The 20,662-nt window shown below is 38.6% G+C and overlaps 1 protein-coding gene across 2 annotated transcripts in view; it reads left to right on the top strand.

Moving 5' to 3' along the window:
• Positions 1-20,662, top strand: part of FSIP1 (fibrous sheath interacting protein 1) — a 176,854-nt gene that overhangs the window by 37,380 nt on the left and 118,812 nt on the right. For both annotated transcript variants that reach the window (XM_030559426.1, XM_030559427.1), the window contains 2 exons: positions 4,309-4,473; positions 20,194-20,331. In XM_030559426.1, the coding sequence (XP_030415286.1) occupies positions 4,309-4,473; positions 20,194-20,331 (303 nt within the window). The remainder of the gene's footprint in view (positions 1-4,308; positions 4,474-20,193; positions 20,332-20,662) is intronic.

Genomic DNA, 20,662 nt, shown 5'->3' with positions numbered 1-20,662 from the left:
CACCTGTTTAGGATGAATAATGAAGATTCAGCCTAGCAATGCTTTAGCTGTTTCTTATACCAACTCTGATGGCAGCATGGCCATGGAAATGCAACAGTCTACCTGGGTTCTCATATTGGGACCAGTCACCATGTTGTTTGGATACCTATTAGAGACTTTCTGTTGTACGTGACAGACTTTCAGCAGCTCACATTAGGAAATGCTTGTGTATTGCTGCAGGCTTAATACACAGTAAACACCAGAAAATAGGAATGACAGTTTTAGGATTATTTTATTAAATGATCATTAGAAAACAAATGTGAATATTATGGCCAAAATGTGGAAACAGAAAGGAAAATGCTTTCCTTAGTCATTTGAGACCTGACCAGCCTAGAGATGGATTATTTTTTCCCACATTTGATTTATAATCTGACTTAGGCATTTCCTGAGGCCTTTGGTAGGGAAGATTTTGAGGAAATTATCAAAAAATAATGACTAATCTTGACTGTTTCTAATTGGCTCTGATACCTGTTTCAAGAACTGATTAACACTTTTGGGCACTGGCTGGTGAGGGTTAATGAACTGCTCTAGGCAAAGCCTTCAATTCTTGGAGAGGGTTGAGCAGAAGGCAGGAGCTGCTCAGGGAGTAATGGCCTGTTGAGGCTCCCTTCAAGAGAATGGAGGGCCTGATGCTGAACCATTACTTTGGAACTATTAGTAGAGACTTACTTGTGGGTGCTGAACCAGTCTATTGCTTGCTAGTTCCTTCAGAGAGTCTTGCTGTAATTTTGTATGTGTTTGTGTATGTGGTTTTCTTTTTGATCTTTGATAGCCCTGAAAGGTGTGGACTTCCACAGACTCAATGGCAGGGCTCTCTCTCTTACAGCCAAACCTGTGCCAGAGAAGGAAGATTAAAGGCTGTGTGAGTTTAAAGCTCGTCCCTCACCTAGGGTGCGCCCTGGGAGACCAGCTCTTTGCCAGGCACATACTGCCCTTACAGTCCGTCCAATCTCATTGGCTTCACTGATGTTATGTGGGATGTAAGTCAGGACAAATTTGGCACACTATATTTAAAGCTTGGTTTTTTTCAGGATTTATTTTTTAGCAGTTTTTGAGTTTTTTTGTAGATGTTTAAAATCAAGTGGCTTCTGGGTGTTTCCATTGTATATACTGTAATGAGTAATGTATATAATATAACTTATAATGAGAATCTCTTTGTAATGTTCTCTAGTGCATTTTAACATAGTACAGTTTCAAACAGCACTATGTTAAAGCGCACTAGGGAACCTTTAGTGTGCACCAGCCGGGCCTATGAGGACTAAGTAATGTACAACACATTAGCATGCTTAAGAAATCACATCCCTGTAGTTCTCATTACTGCTCCATGTAGGCAAGACATTAGACACAAGTAACCATTACCACTGTTTTTCCAGTGTTTATCCAATAAACACAGCCTTCATTTTTTTAACCCCAGGGATGTATTGTCTGTGTTTATTGGTTAAAACCAAAAATCAGACGCCCTAACTACGTTACATAAATGGTCTGTGAATTGTATTCTGCATTAAGCAAATGTGCATTCAGTCAGTTCTGCTAGATAACTGTCAAATAAAACAAATAGGATTTTTCCTTTAGATCTACAACCTTTGTAAAAGAGATTTCTTGTCATTTAAAACATTTCAAAAGCTCTTTGTCAGGATAGTTTGACTATCAAATTTGCAAGTGTAAATTGTCTCAAATATTCTAAGAGAATAATAATAAGACTTTACTATGTTGTTGGAAAATCATGTTCTGATTTAATGAACTGGAAACTGGCAGTAGGAGTCTCAGATGTTTTCTTTTTATGAAAAACTTAAAATCACTAAGGCTGTTTTGAGAGTACAAGAGAAATTATATATGTATTGAACTTGCTTCTAGACATCATCTTGCCATTGTAACATGCTATTTTAAACTGGAACTAGTTGTGTTGTGTACTTATTTCCGTGCAGTTCTTCATTTGCTCAGCAAGCTGCAGCCTGATGTGATATTTTCATTAATTGGCTCCAGAAGGTGATTTTGTAACTTCCTTCACTCCAGTTAGTTTTGAAATGCATCCTTGTATGAAAAGCCACTAGAGAACCAACCTTTGACTTCTTGAGGTGGCTCTTGTTTTTTATATGGACATGATGTATTGCTATAAAAGAACAGTAAATGTTGCTACTAATTTGTGGTTGTCTGTTGAATTTAGTTTGACATACTCTTCTAATTTTTTCAGGTTTATTCCAAGTTTTTATCATAAAAGTATGCAGACTCCTCTGACTTCTGGCAGCTCTTGGTTGCTATTAATTCCATATGTATTCTCTTACATAATTCATATTTTAGCCTGTGGTATATAATCCATTTGTGCATATTATCAGGGAAAGACAATAGTGAGAGTTTGCAAGGTATTATTTTTGGCATGAATTGCACTGAAATAGGACTGATGTGTATGTTTTTCTCAGACTGCATGTTAATGACTTTCTTTCTAGTGAATTGATTTACACAAGAGATTGGTTTTAAAGAATCTTCACCAAGCCATTCAATTACTTACATTTAAAACATTTTTAGTTTCATTTTTAAAAAAAAATATAATGCCTCGGAACTACTATAAGATGTCACTTTGAAGTGATACCAGTTTATTATTTAGAGTAATAAATGAAAGCTATATTTAGTTATTTTTTCCTTTACCAGTGTCATTTCATGGACCCATTTTTTCTGTGTAGCACCATTTGTCTACAAAAGATTATGGCTCCAGTCCAGCAAAATCCCCAGTGCTGAACTCCTACTGAAATCAGAGAGTTCCATATGCAGAAAGCTTGCAGGATTAGGCCCTTTATTGAAAGGATTCATTAATTAACTGATGATTTCTTCATGCTTAGTCACTCAAGGCCTGATTTCCCCTCCCATCTACCCCCCAAAAACTGGGATTTAAGTATCACTGTAAAGTTCACTGCTGTAAATTCAGAGTAAAGCACTGAGTCAATTTACACCAATGTTAGAGTGTAATTTTGCCATAGGTACCCAACTGAGTGTCTAAATGGCCAGTTTAAAGTGTCACTAGACACGTGTCCTCTGGGTACTGCACCTTAATACAGTGAGAGAGCCTGTGTGTTTCAGTGACCAGAGAACTGTGCCAGTGGGAGTTCTAACCTCTGGTAGAGCCACTCAAGCTCAAAGCACAGGGACCAGATGAAAAGGGGTTGAGTGATAGACCAAGGACCTATCCCTGTTAAAAAAAAAAAAATACTGTATAGAAACACAGAAAGGTAGCTATTTGAGCAAACAGCACGTTAGAGATGGTAGAGTCTTGTTCGTGCCCTAAATGATGTTTTATGGTACAGGAAAGATTCAGATACTAACTTAAACAAACTACATGTTTTTGCATACAGTTGTATGCCCGACATTCACAAAAGCAGGCCATCATGATTCTTCTCCCCTTCAGCTAGTCTTTTGTCTTGATTCTGCTTATTTCTGTCCTGTTCCCACTCTGCTTATCAGATAACACTGGTGTGCTAGCTGTGGCATCTGATTTCCTGGGGAGAAGTTATAATGTGAAGCTTATGCACACCCTTGAACTCGCATATACATTACATTAATGAGGTGGTATTTATGTTTGAAGGAGAGCCTTTATTCAGAGCCTATATTTTCAATCATTTGAAACTTTTTTTAAAATTACCTTTTGACTTAAAACTTCTCTTGTTTATTTATGCAGTGACATATTTGTGGATAGAGTTCCATTTGATTACTGTCTCTGAGATTTTTGAGATTTAAATAGACTTCTTGACATGTAATAATTTGTTTGAGGTTTAGTTTTTTATTTGCTTTCTGGTAACTGACTTCATTTGAAGATTTCTAACTTAATGAGGACATGTTTGTCTTATTTAAAAACCCTTTGTTTAGAAAGAAGAAGCTATAATTACTGCAGAACTGTATTGTACATATGCAGTATGTTTCTTCTGTTAAATTTTAATGATTCATGAAAATATGACAGTATAAATGTATGTTTTTTAGAATGTAGATTTTTTTTAATGTAGGAGGTTTGCATACACTTTTTAAAAATTGCTAATTAGTTATGTTTAAGAAAAATTAAAAATGTATGCTTGCAATTATTAGATGAAATGTTGTTCTCAGGTACACTAGAGGAACATCATTAATTTCAGGGGAGCTCAGATTTGCATTCATATGATTGAGAGCTCACTATATTTTAGTTCTTAAAAATAACATTTATTTGAGAAGTAATATATGTTGATGTTTGCCTTAAACAGCCGTTTTCTTTGGTCATATGAAATAACCATTTCTCTTAACTTATTATAGGAAGATGTCTCTGGTTGGCTAATACCAGGAGAAGGGTACACACCTGAACCAATGGAATATCATCACCTAAGTGAAATAGATGCTAAACTCCAAGTAGTACTCTCTAATGGAGATTTCTCTGCAAGTCACAGCTCCTGCTCAAAAGTCCCAAGCCAAATTTATCAGGTACAGTAATGCACAATGCCTATGAATTATAGATTTCTTTTTTGGAAGATATATTGAGGTTTAATGAAAATAAACATGTAGAAAAGTGAAGAATACACTTAAATATATCAGGAAGTTTCAGATGCAAAATCTGAGTACTGTAACTTGAATTTTATTAAGCATACAATGGACTTCAGTTGCTCTTTTATAATGTGGTGTTGCCATAGTTGCTGACAGCTCTGTCTTTTGGGGACTAAAATTGAGTTTCCTCTTTGTTTTTGAAGATTCAGACGGTTTTCCATGATCCGTTGCTGAAGTATGTGCAGTTAGAAACAGTAACAAATGTAGTGAGGATAATCCCCCTTCGGATGCTAGTAGTAAAAGGTGTTAAAGTTCTTTTACTTGGAAAAAAGAACTGTTCAGATTTTGTGCCTGGAGAGTCTAAATTCTTATTCTTGTTTTCCAGTAATGTAGTGTACTGTGAATTAATAGGCCTAAAGTTTGAGTTGACTAAAGCAAAATACTGGTGTGTGTTTTTGAAAATGCTGACTAGAAATGTATAGTACAGTGTTCATTCTTGTAAACAAAAGTAAATGAAGTGACATATCCCAATTTTTGCATCTCTTTACACAAATTTGTTCTCTTGTATTACATCTACCATGCTGTTGGAACAGATGTTTCTATAGAGCCATACATTTGCAAAACCATATGTCCTCAGTCATCTATCAGAGAAACAAAAATCTCTTTGAGCTAAAGAGAAGTGAATTTGTCTTATCCCTTGAGGTTTACAGTTTTTTTAAATTGTATCATTAGTTTTATTTTTACATTATTCTGAATTATCTCCTTTTTGGCATCCTGTTTCTGACATTTTGTCAGAATAATAGAAATGTTCCTCCAACTGTACGAGTGCAGGAGGAAGCTCTTCCTGATACTGATGTTAATGCGCTACTAGGAACAGATGTTTTAGTGTGTGAAGCAGCAACCCCCACTGTTTGTTAATTTAATCACATTCATAAATATGGTTAATATACATTGTTTTTAGGCTTATGGGTCCAATCCTGCAAACACTATCCAGAATAACACTCACAACCATGAGCAGTCCAGTTGAAGTCAATTGGACTATTCATGATAAGAAGCACTATGTTTGGCCACGTTGGACCTATCATTGCTTTTGCAGAAAAATGCTCTAAAGTTTTTGAGTTGACTTGACCACAAAAAACACCACCACCACCACACATCTGAAATACTGTGTATATGTGCTTTTTAGACAGTTTAAAAACATTTCATTACCTTTTAGGTATGTTATGAAAACTAAAGAACTGTAGAGTGTCTTAATTCCATAAATAAATATTCTATACCACTGATTACAAATTGATCATAAACTGGCAGTTTTGAAGTACATAAAGGGGTTGGGTTTTTTTTGACATTCTTATTTAGGAAATTATTTGCAAGGTTTTATATGGTATCTTTGTTTTTACGCAAATATTCTTTCTAGCAAGAGAGCCATTTGGATGAAATGTACCTAACAACTGAGCCCTTTAAAAGGACTTCATTAATTCAGTCCAGCATCCTTTCATACTCTCTATTTAAGTGTGGTGATAGGTTTTATCTAAACTTTGTGTTAACCAGTTGGTACCCAGATAATTGTTCTCAAACTGTAATTACTGTACATATATAATCCTGTACATATATAATCCTCTCACCACCTCACTCCTAATGAAGCCTTGATCTTCTGCAGCCTAACACCAACAGAACCCTTTCCTCCAATCCTTTTCAAATGCCTTTTTGACAGTCACTTTTTATTAAATAGACAAGAGCAACAAGTAATCCTTATTACCTCAGAACACTAGGGAATCTTTTCACATCTACAGAAGAGAGATAGAAAAGCCAACTTCGGAGAGGGTTCTATTTTTTGTGTGGACTTCAGGATAAAGCTGACCTGGGAAAACTGCAGTAGTCTATGAAGAGCAAAAGACTGAGAAAGTTTTTGTCCTACGTCTCCTTCTCTCCCAAAAGTCCTTTAAAAAGGGCAAGGTCAGGTAACTTTTTTTCTTCCAAAACGGTTCTAAAATCCACCCTTTTTGATATGTCCAAAGCCTTATCATCTCCTGCCTCAACTGTGGCAATCTCTTCATCTTGGATGTTTCAATACTAGCCTCTGCTCCTCCTGTTCATTCAAATTGCTGCTGCCAAAAGTCTTTCTTGTCTGTTGCTTCAAGGTGTTGTCTCCTCTGAGCCACTCCACTGCAATTCAAACTTCTTGTACTTGCCTTCAAGGCCTTATCACATAACCCCTCTTTACATCACTGAGTTGGTTTCCTTTCGCTTTTCCTCTGCTCCATAAGCGATTTCAGCCTTGATACCCCCTTTATTTAGTTTTGTGACAGGGCCTCCCTTCTGTCCCTTATTCTTGGAATGCTTTCTCCAGTTTGTCAACCAACATCCCTGACGTCAGTGAAATCCCTCATTAAAAACTCATTTTGCCATGTTTCCTACAGAACTGAGGTTGAAGAAAGGTAATCAAACTAAACAATAAAGGAAACAGAACTTATCACCCATTTCTATCCTTGCTTCTCCTTTCCCTTCTTTCTATTGTCTATGTAACCCTTATGTTTGTCATATTGTATTTAGGTTGTACACTCTAAGGTAAGGTGACCAGATGTCTTGATTTTATAGGGACAGTCCCAGTTTTTGGGTCTTTTTCTTATATAGGCTCCTATTACCCCTCACCCTTGTCCCGATATTTCACAGTTGCTGTCTGGTCACCCTACTCTAAGGTCACTGTCTTTTCAGTGCTTTGTAAGGCAACTAGCACGTTTCTGGGTGCTTGAAAAATAATAATAGTTATTGGGGTTTGAAAGAAGAGAACATTTGCTTCAAGTATTTCCTGTTGAATGCCCTGGGGATTTTCCCTTTCCTGTAATCACTGTGTTGAACTTTTAGAATGAATAACTTGATTTATAAATTTTAACTGTGACAGATCTGCTCCACAGTAGATATAATGTGCCCCAGGATAAGAGCATCTCTTTCACCGATTGTACTGCTGAAGATTTATAGGAGGATGAGCGTATATAATATGAGATTAGGTAACCAATAATACATGCAAGGGCATGGAGTTACGGTGTTTTGCATGCTTCATCATTTAGCCAAATGCTAAGCAAATAAAAAGTGCCTAAATACAGTTACCAAAAAAGGGAAAATATTAAAGAATAAACCAGGAAAAAAACGCACCTTCTTTTAGCACTTGCCTTCCACACACCATCATTTGGTAGATAAGCTACAGTTAGTAGTAATCACTCAAAGTGAGCTTTGAAGTTATATTAATTTTAGAAACACAAAAACTATGGTAAAATAACATTAAGGTTCTAAAGTCAAGCACTCGAAAGTTAGGAAATGCTAGAATTGAAGTTGCCTACATAACCTTAATTTAGCCTGCTTGGGCATTTCTGCATTATGTCTTTAATTACATGATGGCATGCTATGTTTTCCACAAAATGCCTGCCTCCATCACTGCACAGAATGCACCTGCTCTGGGGATGACTCAAGTTTATGTATTGAAAGTGTCTGATTGTTTGTAGAACCTCTGCCTCATATGTTGCAGCAGTTAAGTGATTCGTGAAGGAGTTATGGGATTGTGGGAAGAGAATTGATAGTCTCACGATTAAAGCAGTTGAATGCTGCCCTGGAGATTTAGATTTTATCCCTATCTTTGCCTCAGAGTTCTCATGTGATGGTAGGCAAGTCACGTAAACCAAACTATTTTTTTCCACAGATGGTCACTAATTGTGCGTTTCTCATCTTCTGGGTGCCCAAAGTGAGACCCTAGGATCTGACTTATAAAAATGCTGAATACTCCCAATGGCAGCTGAAGTCAGTGGAAACTTTGCTTTGAATGTATAAAATGATGTGTAATGCTAAGTGCTCTGAAAAATCAGGACCTCAGTATCTCAAATTGGGCTCCTAAAATTAGTGGGAACTGGTCACCATAATCTCTCTGTGCCTCAGTTCCTCACTTATAAAATGGGAATAATACCCCCGTCCCTTGCCTTGCAAGGATGCTTTGAAAATTAATGTTTGTGAAGCACTCTGATACTATAGGTATGATCACCACAGAAAACCCAGGAGAAAATTAACAATTCTGTGTTACAGGATTTGAATAGTGTGCAGTAAATAAAGCATTGCACCACACATTAGAAAAAATGAAGTTGAAGCAAAATACTGAATAGCTGTTTATTAAGTGAGAACCTTCCATCCTGGGCAGTACTGGACTCGACACAGGCCTAGACATACCTCCCAGAAGCGAGATTCTGGGCCGTAGGTGATATCATTCGAAGTCTCAGGCAGTTCCCTACCACCACAGCAAGGAATTCCCTGAAACTGCCTGAAACTCCTGGGACATATGACCACTCGTACATGCAACACAACAGGACACAACAGGAAGTGTCAGCAGTTTTGCTTCTTCCTGAATCACAGCCTAGGGTCCATCGTGGGTGCATTCCTCCTCCTGTGGGGAGACCACCTCCTATATGTGTTCCCTACCATTCCTCTCGTTCACAAGGTGCTCCTCAGAGTATGAAGGGTTGAAGCTTCGGTGATATTAATAGCTCCAGCCTGGCCCTGCCAATACTGGTATACACCCCTCCTCGAAATGCCTGTGGAAGCCCCGATTACCTTACCACTCTTCCCGGACTTGTTAACTCAGAATCACAGCCGTCTGCAGCACCCAAACCTCGATTTGTTGCACCTCATGGCGTGTTAGCTCCATGGCTGAACCTGATGGAGCTCTCCTGTTTGGACCCTGTCAGACAAGTCCTCCCTGGCAGTAGGAAACCTGCCACCAGGGTTACCTACCTGGCCAAATGGAAGAGATTTTCAGTCTGGTAGGCTGTTCTCCTCTGTGGGCCAGATAGTAAAGGGGGGATGTGTAGCATATCAAAACAATGAGTTACACATGCAGGAACCACCTCATGTTACAGACCTCCCAGGCTAAGGACACAGATTTGACAAATTCTTTTTGAGAGGCTGTGTGGCTAAGTGGATGAGACTTGGAGTTGCCATATTAGAGACCTAGGGCGAAAACTTGGGGGCCCCTGAAGTTTCTGTCAGAACTCCCTTTTACTTCAGTGGGCCCAAGATTTCATCCTGAGCTTCTATTCCCAGCTCAGCCAGAAACCACCTTGTTTAACGTTCCGGTTATTTTTTCTGTAAAATGGGGGGTGGGGCTGATACTTGTCTCCTTCCTCAGGTAGGAGGATAAAGGTCTGTTTCAGTAATGAGGATTGTGAAGGGCACACAATTATTTTACTAAAAATACTACAGAATTATTACCACAAGTGAGTAGAAGTATTAAGTCTACATCGCCTGTCTCCCACCCATTGGGCTTTCCCTTGGGCAACAAGTATCTTGCTAAGGGGCAGGGAAAGATCCATTTTGTCTATGTCCCGAGTGGAGGCTCATTTCTGTGTGATCACTTCAGAATGATGCTTGGAGTGTAGTGGGGCCTGGAACTGTGCACCGTGCAACTGGAATGTTCAGAGAAGTGTTGTGTTTGTTGTTTTTAAAGCACCAAGTCAAACATTTTTCAGAGGGTTCTCTTTTCTAAGTTAGATTTTCAGATGGACAACCCGCTTTCCCCCCTCATCCCACTCCCAGAAGTATAACAATTTCCTGTAACTGGAGACTGTCCCAAATGCTACTCTGTCAGTTTTAAAAAAGAGGATCTTGTTGATAGAACTAAGATATGATTTCAATATATAGGATGTCAAAATAAAACATGAACCCTATCAGATGCTATCATTTAATATAAAAATACTAAATTTGACTAGGGGTCTAAATATTTGACAACAGAAACATGTTATACTAAAATATTTCAGGGTACAGGACTGTTTAGAACTATATCTATATTAATCTAGCTCTTTCCATTGCACTTCATTCTCTTTTGCCTGGATTGATATATTTTTAATCACTGTGGATACAAAGAAGAAACATCTGTGCTTTTGAGGTTTCTGTGAACTTCTAAAACAAAATAACTAAAGCAACAACAGTGCAACTGATCCTTCTTCAGAGCAAACTGGAGTATCCTCTGATACCTTTTTCAATTTTTTCATGGCATTTCCTGTTTTTCTAACAAAATAAATCCCTTACTTTATTTCTAGAAACCTAAACTAGCATAAGTACTTCCTAAGATCATTTTTGGGAACAGTTCGTCTTGCACCAAGCATTCTGGCCAAATGATGTTGTGGCTAATGTGTGTGATAATTTGGAACATTTTCAAGCATCTGCTATTTTGTTTTAACTTCTCCCCAAACCGTACTGTATAGTTGAACTGCAAGCTCTCTCTATATAGTTGTCTTTTTCCTGTGCAGCCTGCATCTCACTATATGTAACTGTTAATATACTTCTATGACACTTTGAAAAAGCATGCACTATCTTTTTTGCTCCCCACCCCCTCCTCAATTAAAAATGGGATGCTGTAATTGTGTAACAAGGTAGTCTGCCCCTTTAAGGACTGGACATCTGGGGACAACCAGCCACATTCAATTATCGGATCAGCTGGGAAGGGTTCAGGTGATTCCTATAAAGGGCTGAGAGAGCTGCAGGAGAGAGATTGGCTTCTGTGGCATGTCCTAGAGTAATGGAGAGACATTCGGGCATCTGGGCCCCTGCAACCCAGAGAGCTGTTTTTGGCAGAGCTATTCAACCTACTATAGCACAGTGAAACCCAGACTGTGGCTCATGAACTGCAAGTGGCTCTTTAATGTGTCCTGCAACATTTTGCAGCACGGGGTGTCAAAACACTGTATTGTTTAATTATTACCCAATGCAAGTTATTAACCATCAGGATCCTTTTACTATGTTATTAACCAGTTAAGTTATCAACTGGCACTAGGGTATTATCTTATTTGCTGTGAGAATAGTGTGTGTGTGTGTGTGTGTGTGTGTGTGTGTACACTAAATATTTCCCATCATACTGTTTAAATATGAATATATAGTACTGTAGTAGATGAAACAATGAATTCACACGATTGTGACTCTCTTTTGGGTAATGTTGATTGCTAATTTTGCTCCTGAACCACTGAGGTTTGAGTGTCATTGCTCTAGCATATATTCTCCCTGGGACTATTATTTGGCCAGATCCACAATTTAGGCTTAGTGTTGTAGTGCCTAATATTAGGTAATGGCTTCCCCGTGGGCACTTCAGCCCAGAGCCCACTGAGGCTGCTTATACAATGTATGTGGTGAATTAGGGATCTACAAATGGGATTCACAAAAGCTATCACACTGAGCAAGGAGCTGCCTAAGCGAGCCAGTATGAAATGCTGAGAAGAGATGTATAGCCTAAATCCTGGCCCTCAATGGGAGTTAAGTGCCCAAGGCTATTCAACAGGAGGCACTTATCTCTGCAAACTGTCTCCTAGAGTTAGGGATCTAAGCCAAGTCAGTCCTTTTGCACAGAAAATGAGGAGGTGGTACTCCCCCTTATTCCATATAAACCAGTAGTTAGGGCACTCACTCGGGCTATGGGAGGCCCAGTATCAAATCCCCAGTGGGTCTGCTTTGGAGCAGGGATTAGAACTAGGACTGTCAAGCAATTAAAAAAATTAATTGTAAGATTAAAAAAATTACATTGCGATTAATTTCAGTTTTAATCGTACTGTTGATAATAGAATACCATTTATTTAAATATTTTTGATGTTTTCTACGTTTTCAAATATATTGATTACAATTGCAACACAGAATACCAAGTGTACAGTGCTCACTTTATATTATTTTTTATTACAAATATTTGTACTGTAAAACAGATAAAAGAGTATTTCTGTTCACCTCATACAAGTACTATAGTGCAATATCTTTATCGTGAAAGTGCAATTTATAAATGTAGATTTTTTTTTTACATACCTTCACTCAAAAATAAAACAATTTAAAACTTTAGGGCAGTGTTTCTCAAACTTTTTGTGCTGGCAACCCCATTTGGACTTTAAAAAAAATTGTGATCTCTTCCCACCCATCACCATCCACGCGCGCACGAAAAAATTCGGATCCCTTTACCTCCAGCCTTGTGGGGTTTGGGCCTGTAGCCCCCTTGGGGTGCAGAGCTCCAACCTTCAGCCCTCCTCAGGATTCCAGGCTTCAGCCCTGCTTGTGGCACAGGACTCTGAGCTTCGTGGTTAAGACAGCTTACAGAAATGTAGGAAATTTGCTGTGTGAGGGAGCATTAGGGTTTTTTTTTTGTTTGTTTTTTTTGGTTTTTTTTGCAATGAAGAGCAACAAATTTATAAACGGTGTCTGTAAGCCCGAGATAGAATTTCTGCCATGTAGCTTAATTCAGTGCAGCACAAAGTCTAAATTCTTCTGACATGGGTGCAACTCCTATTGGAGATGAATTTGACTCATGAGGTGAAATCCTGGCTTCACTGAAGTCAATGGCAAAACTCCCATTTGCTTCTTTGGGGCAAGAATATCACCCATAGTCTCTGAAGAAAGAATAGTGTAGTCATGATGATGAATAATAAAAAGAACATGGTTGTCGTTTCTAAATCATCTGTTTTTGTTTCCGTTTAGAATACTATCACTAATTTAAGAAATTTAGCCTCCAGTGTGTGTAATAAATCTGTCCATTTTTTCTGCCAAGAATTGTACTTTCAAAGTAGATTCCCAAAATCAAATTGTATCATTTACAAACATTTAATTACCATAAGCTCCTGGAGAGAACTGCTTCTTGTCACTGTTAGCTATATTTTCAGGTTCTAGGAATTATGCTGTGACTTTGTTTCTGAAATCATTAACAACTGGCTTTAAACCTACAGTACTGCAGTTTGGGTATTACAGAAGTGTACTTTATTAATCTCTTTGCAATCAGTCCAGTTGGATATTGGTTAATATTCTTTTTTTACTTAGAAATGGTTCTCATGAAAACCTTATTTCTATCAGAAGCATTTCTCCTTATGCCATCTTAATTAAATAATTTTACAAATGCCTGTCTCTTAATTTGTTTTGTGTTCCTTAAAAATATCGATTCAGCTTAATACAATTTTGAAAAAATGGGATGGGAAACGTAAGATTTATAGGGTAGAATAAATTGTCTGACCTCATTAACTAAAGACACACTATTGTCTGTTTGCTAGGTTGGGACAACTGGATGCAGAGTTGGTATGGTGATTACAAATGCCAACTTGAAGAACTGGAAAACTAATCTGGGAATAAAGTAAACCCAGAATCAGTGAACAAGGAGTGTCTCAGAACATCTGCATGCTTGATTGTGATTATGGCTATGATTTAGTCATGGGTATTTTTAGTAAAAGTTGTGGACAGGTCATGGGCAATAAACAAAAATTCATGGCCTGTGACCTGTCCATGACTTATACTAAAAATTCCTGTGATTAAATCTTGTGGGAGAGGCTCTGAAGAGCCATGGAGGGAGGGTTCACTTCTAAATGGCAGTGTTGGGGCGACCCTGGGGGGTGTGTGCCCAGGGCCAGTGACACCTGCTGCCAGGGGCTGCGACCCATGGCTGCTCTGGCCAGCTGCCTGGGGATCACTGACCAGGGCCGTCGACTGCAGCTGCTCCAGCTGGCCAGGGACAGCTGCCCTGGACCGCAACTGCTCCAGCCAGTCAGCCCGGGACTGCTGCCTAGGGCTGTGGACTACAGCTGCTCCGGCCAACCTGGGACTGCTGCCAGAGGCCGCCGGAGCAACGGTTGATATGGCTGTCCTGAGGGCCACATGAGTTGATGGCCCTGGAGCCAGCAGCTTGGGTGGCTGTGGGGCCAGCCATCCTAGCCCCTGCAGAAGTCACGGAGGTTGCGGAAAGTCACGGAATCCGTGACTTCCACGACCTCCATGACAGATACCGAGTCCTAATTATGATATGAAGGCAGTCACAGCAAACCTCTTGGATCTCCATTTATCTTTGATAGGGGCTTATTTCATTAGAAAAACTGGACATCTTAGTCACAGCAGTCAGCTACAATAACCAGATGAATTATATAAGTAACTTGTCAAAAGAGCAAAAGGTTGCTTAGGGAGCTCATGTTTTCATTAAAGAATCCTCTGGCAGTGTGTGCTCCTAGCATGCCCACTAGCATGGTGGATTAGATGAGCAGGTACGTATACTCTCAGTAATGGATGCTGTTTAGAAGCAGTTTAACAGCATTGGTAGATCAATGGGACTTGTAATCAAAGGACCTGTTTGTGCCACAAGAGAATTTCAGGGCAAAATGTATTTTATCAGGTGTCTTTGTCAGAGTAAAGAGTGCAGTATTTGGGAAATGGTGGTCATCTTGGGTTGTCATCTTTTCCATCTTCACTGTTACTCAGCTCATTACCTTTTGGTAACATTATTCTTTTCTCCTCTTCCTCACTTTCCCCCTAACTCCCCACCTTATAGCCATACCCTTGCCAGATACTTTCTTTTTTGTGTATAACAGGGGTCGGCAACCTTTCAGAAGTGGTGTGCCGAGTCTTCATTTATTCACTCTCATATAAGGTTTTGCGTGCCAGTAATATATTCTAATGTTTTTAGAAGGTCTCTTTCTATAAATCTATAATATATAACTAAACTATTGTTGTATATAAAATCAATAAGGTCTATAAAAGATTTAAGAAGTTTCATTTAAAATTAAATTAAAACGCAGAGCCCCCTGGACTGGTGGCCAGGACCCGGGCAGTGTGAGTGCCGCTGAAAATCAGCTCACGTGCCGCCTTTGGCACATGTGCCATAGGTTGCCTACCCCTGGTGTACAACAATTCTAAATTCTGTCCTTTCTTCATCTCTAAAGTTAAAATCCCTTTTGAGGCTTTATTAATCCATAATTCAGATTACTGTACATTCTCCTTTTTTGCCTTCCACATTGTACCCCTGCAGTCTAACTAAACTTGTTCTTACTGACATCATCTTGCTTGCCCACTGCTTTGACTACATCTCCTCCTCTTCAACTCATCCCTTAGCTTTGTCTTCCTTCTGACATAAATTATAAGGTGATTGCTTTGACCTTCACAGTTCTGCCCAGCTCTGCTCCTGCCAATATTTTCTCATCCCTCACTGCTCTACTGAGTTCTTTCTGACAATCTCATTTGCATGTTCCTTCCCTTCCATTGTGCTTCCTTCTATGCCTCAAATGCCCTTGTCATCCTGATCTGGCAAATTTCAATCCTTCCATTTTTAAATCCATCTAAGCATAGTTCTTGTACTGACCTTTACTGTTAGTCCTCACTAGTTTTGAAGTCCTTTAATATTACATATGTACAAAAGTCAAAATCTGCTGTGTTGTTGAGTAACCACATTGTTGCCTGGTTGTCTTTGTGCTTTTTTGTGGTACATGGTTTGTCTTGAGGTTAAGTCTTGCTCTCATTGAAGACAATTGCCATTTTGCCATTGATTTAAGTGGGGAAAGGGTCAGGCTCTTAACTTTGTTTAATTCTGTGTTCTGTGTGTGCTGCTGGTGCACAACAATAATTCTAAAGAGAAATAGTCATAGTGTTTATATTCCTTTTTCACTAAGCTGCAATAACAAATCATGTAATCCATTCAATCTGTCTTGCTAATGAACTACCTAGATAATAAGTTCTACCTCTGATAACTTCTCAAATTTACACACATTTAATTCCCTTACAATTGTTTAAAAATATTCAAATTGTCATAGCTTCGATATAGTAAACATTTCAATAATCATCTGAATGATGTTTGAATACATATTTGACTATTTCTGTGCTGGGCAGTGGAAAAAATAGTCTGTTTTGTGTATTCATACAAGTTGACTGTAAGGTATGTGTCAGAATTGTTAATGTAACCCTAACTCATGGTTTCCCTGTTATATTTTTCTTAAGTGGGTCTGTTTATGTGCCCTGAGCATGCATACCCTGCACAAAAGACAGGAGAAGGAGGAGGAGGTTGTACTCCCCTGCCTTTATGTCAAATACCCAGTGGTTAGAACACTCACCCAAAATGTAGGAGACCCAGGTTCAAATCATCTGTCTTCTGGTTCAGAGCAGGGACTTGAACGTGAATCTCCTACCTCCCTGAGGAGTGCCTTAATCATTGGAATATATAGAGTTAGACTCTTAATTTCTCCTGTTGAAACTGTTCCCAACAAGACATGCTGCTTTGGACTAATTTGACCTTTTATTACTATTTTATAATTATTATAATTATTTATTTGTATTATGGTAGTGCCTAGGGGCCCTGTTTGAGAATTCAGACAATATGTGCTTGTTTTTCAGAAATGAAGTAAAAAGACATATGACAAGAAACAAGTGGCTGGAACAGATAGATTTGGGCATGAGGAGAAGGGGTTCATGAGCAAACATTGAAACAAGCAGCTTTGAAATGTTAAACAGTAGGCATAGACTCATAGTTCACTGTCTGCCTAGTGATTGTCAGCTGGCAGGGATTGGTAGGCATTACAGCAGAGTTTTTAAAGACATGTTTGGAGTAGGATAAAGTAGTAGCTTTAGGTAACCCAAATATGCCCTTCTTCCTCATAGGACCATATAGCATATACCAGAAAAGCAACAAGACTCAAACATGTTGAGTGACTATAATGGGGTGAAATGATGGGGGTGGGGATGGAAATATGTCACAGTTACCTTCCACATCTATTATTTCTCCTCCAAGCACTATGCAGTGGGACTTCTCATGAGCATGAAGTGAAGCATGTATGTAAGTGTTTGCAGGACCAGGAACAATGCCAGTAAAAAGTCTTGTTCAGGACAATGTGCAGGGGGAAAAAATGGAACTTGGAGCCAATAACTTTTGAGTTGAGTGGCTTCTCTCATCATTACCCTTTTAAAGCTATGTCATATTGAGATAAAAACATATTTTGCAGATTTACATGCAATTTAAGCTCTATTCATTGAAGTCGAAATTCATATTAAAATATCCACTGCTATCCATAAACTCAAAACCTCAAATAAAATTAATAGTGAAGCAAAATGAGTGGGAAATACAATATAATGTTTAGTGACCTTGCAGTACCACTAACTGTGTTCTCCCTCTCTATATATCTTGTAACAGTTATTTTCCTAAACAAATTATAATCACAGCTATAATCCACACTGAATGGTATCCATAGAACTGGCACCATCTCTGTAAGTATGCAGATTATGAAGGTGGATTTTGAAATTTGATTTCATTGCAGAAATAGGTGTAATTTGTAAAAAAAATGTAAAGTCACAATCTTTTCTATTTTGCCAAATAAATGGGTTTTCTTACATTGCAGTCATGGGAGAAAAAAAGCCGTACATCAACTCCGAATAAATGCTGTGCCTGAAGAGGAGTAACTTTTAATCTTTATTATTGGTTTCTTGAGCCACTTCTCCATTCATATTGAAAATATGAAGATGATATACTGGTATATTGAATTAATGTATAGAAATAGAGATATGTGGTGCAGTTCTTGGTATTCTACCCTGCAAAGATGTTAATCGTGCATGCCTGTTGACTTCAGTCCACTTATGTAGAGAGCTAAATATGCATTTAGGTACCTAGCCATAGGTGGTCATTATTGAGAATCTTGGCTGAAGATAGCTCACCCTATTGAGGGTTAAGCTGGTTCAGTTTGAGGAGATTGCAGGCTTCAATAGATGACTCTTATACCTTCTTCCGCTGTGCTTGAGATTTCTTGGAATTGTGATACTGGGAGCCATTGTGTGATAGCTTTTGTACTGTCAAATACTCACTCTGAGAAATAAACTCCATATGTCATGATTCACTGGTGTTATGGTTTAAAGCCCCTTAAAGTCACTTATTTGTCATATGCATTTTGGCCAGAAAATATATTGTTTTTAAACAGTCACACTTTTTACAAACTGTAGCCTATATGCTGAGAAGTTTTCATCTGAATCATTAAATCTAGAAAACTGTCCCTCTTTCCAGTTAAGTATAGTACAGGAACTCCTCACTTAAAGTCCTCCCGGTTAACGTTGTTTTGATATTAAGTTGCTGATCAGTTAGGGAACATGCTTGTTTAAAGTTGTGAAATGCTCCCTTCTAACGTTGTTTGGCAGCCACCTGTTTTGTCCACTGCTTGCAGGAAGAGCAGCCCGTTGCATCTAGTTGGTGGGTGGTTGGAACCAGGAACCTAGGGTGGACCCCTATCAGCTCCCCACTCCCCTAAGTTCCTTGTGGAGCAGCTGTCCCTCCCTCCACTGCCATGTGCTGCTCATGCCTTTTGCCTTGCAGCTGCTCCCAGAGACTCCTGTTTGCTGTACAGGGGAAGGGGGAAGAGTGGGGCTAATGTCAGGGTGTTGCCCCCTGCTTCTGCATCCTGCTTACCCCAGATTCCATAGAGCGGAGGGGGGGGACACACACAATGGTGTGAGGGAGCTTCTAGGCAGTAGCTGCGATCTCAGCAAGCTGATTTAATTAACAAGGCAGTGTACTTAAGCCTGGGGTCAGCTACTTAAAGGAGAAATGCATATTTTTTCTCTCACACACAGGGTATGTGTGTCTTTCTGCCCTCCCTCCTTTCCTGCTGCCTTGTAGAGTGTTGTGAGAGTTAACCCTTGAGGGTTAATTGCTAGTTCATTTAGCAGTAAGGCATTCCCTGGGAAATATCCCACCCTCTGACTCCTCCACCTCAGCCAAGCTTCACAATCATCATCACTGTGTACCAGTATTAAATTGTTTGTTTAACATTTATACTGTGTGTGTGTGTGTGTGTGTTATATAACATTATATATATTGTTATGTATATTGTGTGTTATATAACATTATATATATCTGGAACATAACCCCCTCATTTACATTAATTCTTATGGGGAAATTGGATTCGCTTAAAATTGTTTCGCTTAAAGTCGCATTTTTCAGGAACATAACTACAACGTTAAATAAGGAGTTCCTGTACTTAGTTTCCTTTACTGAGGAATATATGTTAATCAGGAATTGATGAGTTGCTTTTGAAAATAAGAGTGATTAATTAGACTAGGATTTTATTTAAAGTGTTGGACATACTCTCTTGGGTTAAAGGTAATTAGAGTTTGGCAATTTTTTTTGCTCTTACTTTGACTACACTATGACTTGGATTCTTATACCGAATCCTTGGTTACCAAAGGCAAACTCTGTTTTTGTCATTTGTAGATTTGCGATTTTGTCAATATTTAGCATTCCCTGTTGGCTAGATTCCATTCTGGTCTTACATTGAATGTTACCTTGATCCCGCGAACAGTCCAGTTGATTTCAATAATTAAGGTAATACTGTGCGTAAAAACATTAGAATCTGTTCCCAGACTACTGAATATTTGCTCTGTAGTAGTGGTTGCAGTCCAGCTGCATGTGTGCCGCATGGCTTAGCTCTGGGTTAGGGGATGGGTTTTGTCTTTCATGTCCCCACATAGATCCATTGTGCAAAGGCTGTTTACTCAGGCTTCGTATCGGAGAGAAACATTTTAATTGAGATTTTCAAAAGCACTCAGCATTGTCCTAACTGGTCCCACGGAAGTCAACTGGAGTTAAACCAGTGCTGTGTGCTGTTGAAAAGTCCTCCCTCCGTGAAATCTTCAATATGAATGTTTATTCTTCTCCTTTACAAGTTTGAACAGAGTAAATTAATACTCTTTTTGGAAAAAATACTGTTTGATATTTAAATACTATTAACATACATTGACCAAAATGTGAAACTAATCAATTTTGCATAAATATTTATGTTCTCTCACCTTTTTCTGTAAAGGTCTAATTAGCTTTTTTTCTGCTTTAACACATATATTTTAAGATGTTTTAGCTGTGTTCACTCTTACTTTTGTCAGGAATCTCTGGCTTATGCAAACAGAAGTTTGGAAGCAGTTCCAGGTGAGAAGGCCCTGCGAGACACACATGAGCAACGTGAGCAACAAAACCGACTTAAAGAGATTAATCAACAGCTGAAAAATCTGGAGGGAAATCTTGTAAGTTTAAGCTTGAAAACTGTTCTGGAGCTTAAAATTACGTATGCTTATAAAATTAACCCCAAAAGAAGAAATATATGATACAAGTTTCTCTAGTTTTGAGAGATTCCCAGTTCTAATGATACTCCCCATTTATATATAGGAAATATCTCTCAAACTCTCTTTTAGAATGGAAGAAGCCTTTCAAGAGTGACTGCTATATATACATAAAGAAGTAGATATTTGAAGTACTTTCTAATAACTTACAGGATTTAGTGTAGTTTCTTCACATGTTTGAAATAATTCATTGTGCTCCAACATTAACTCTGTGAGCTAGTTTTGTTTAATTTGT

This window comes from Gopherus evgoodei, chromosome 4 (assembly GCF_007399415.2).
Source record: "Gopherus evgoodei ecotype Sinaloan lineage chromosome 4, rGopEvg1_v1.p, whole genome shotgun sequence".
Taxonomy (NCBI): domain Eukaryota; kingdom Metazoa; phylum Chordata; order Testudines; family Testudinidae; genus Gopherus; species Gopherus evgoodei.
Note: the sequence above shows the minus strand (reverse complement) of the source record. Positions and strands in the feature narration are given on the sequence as shown.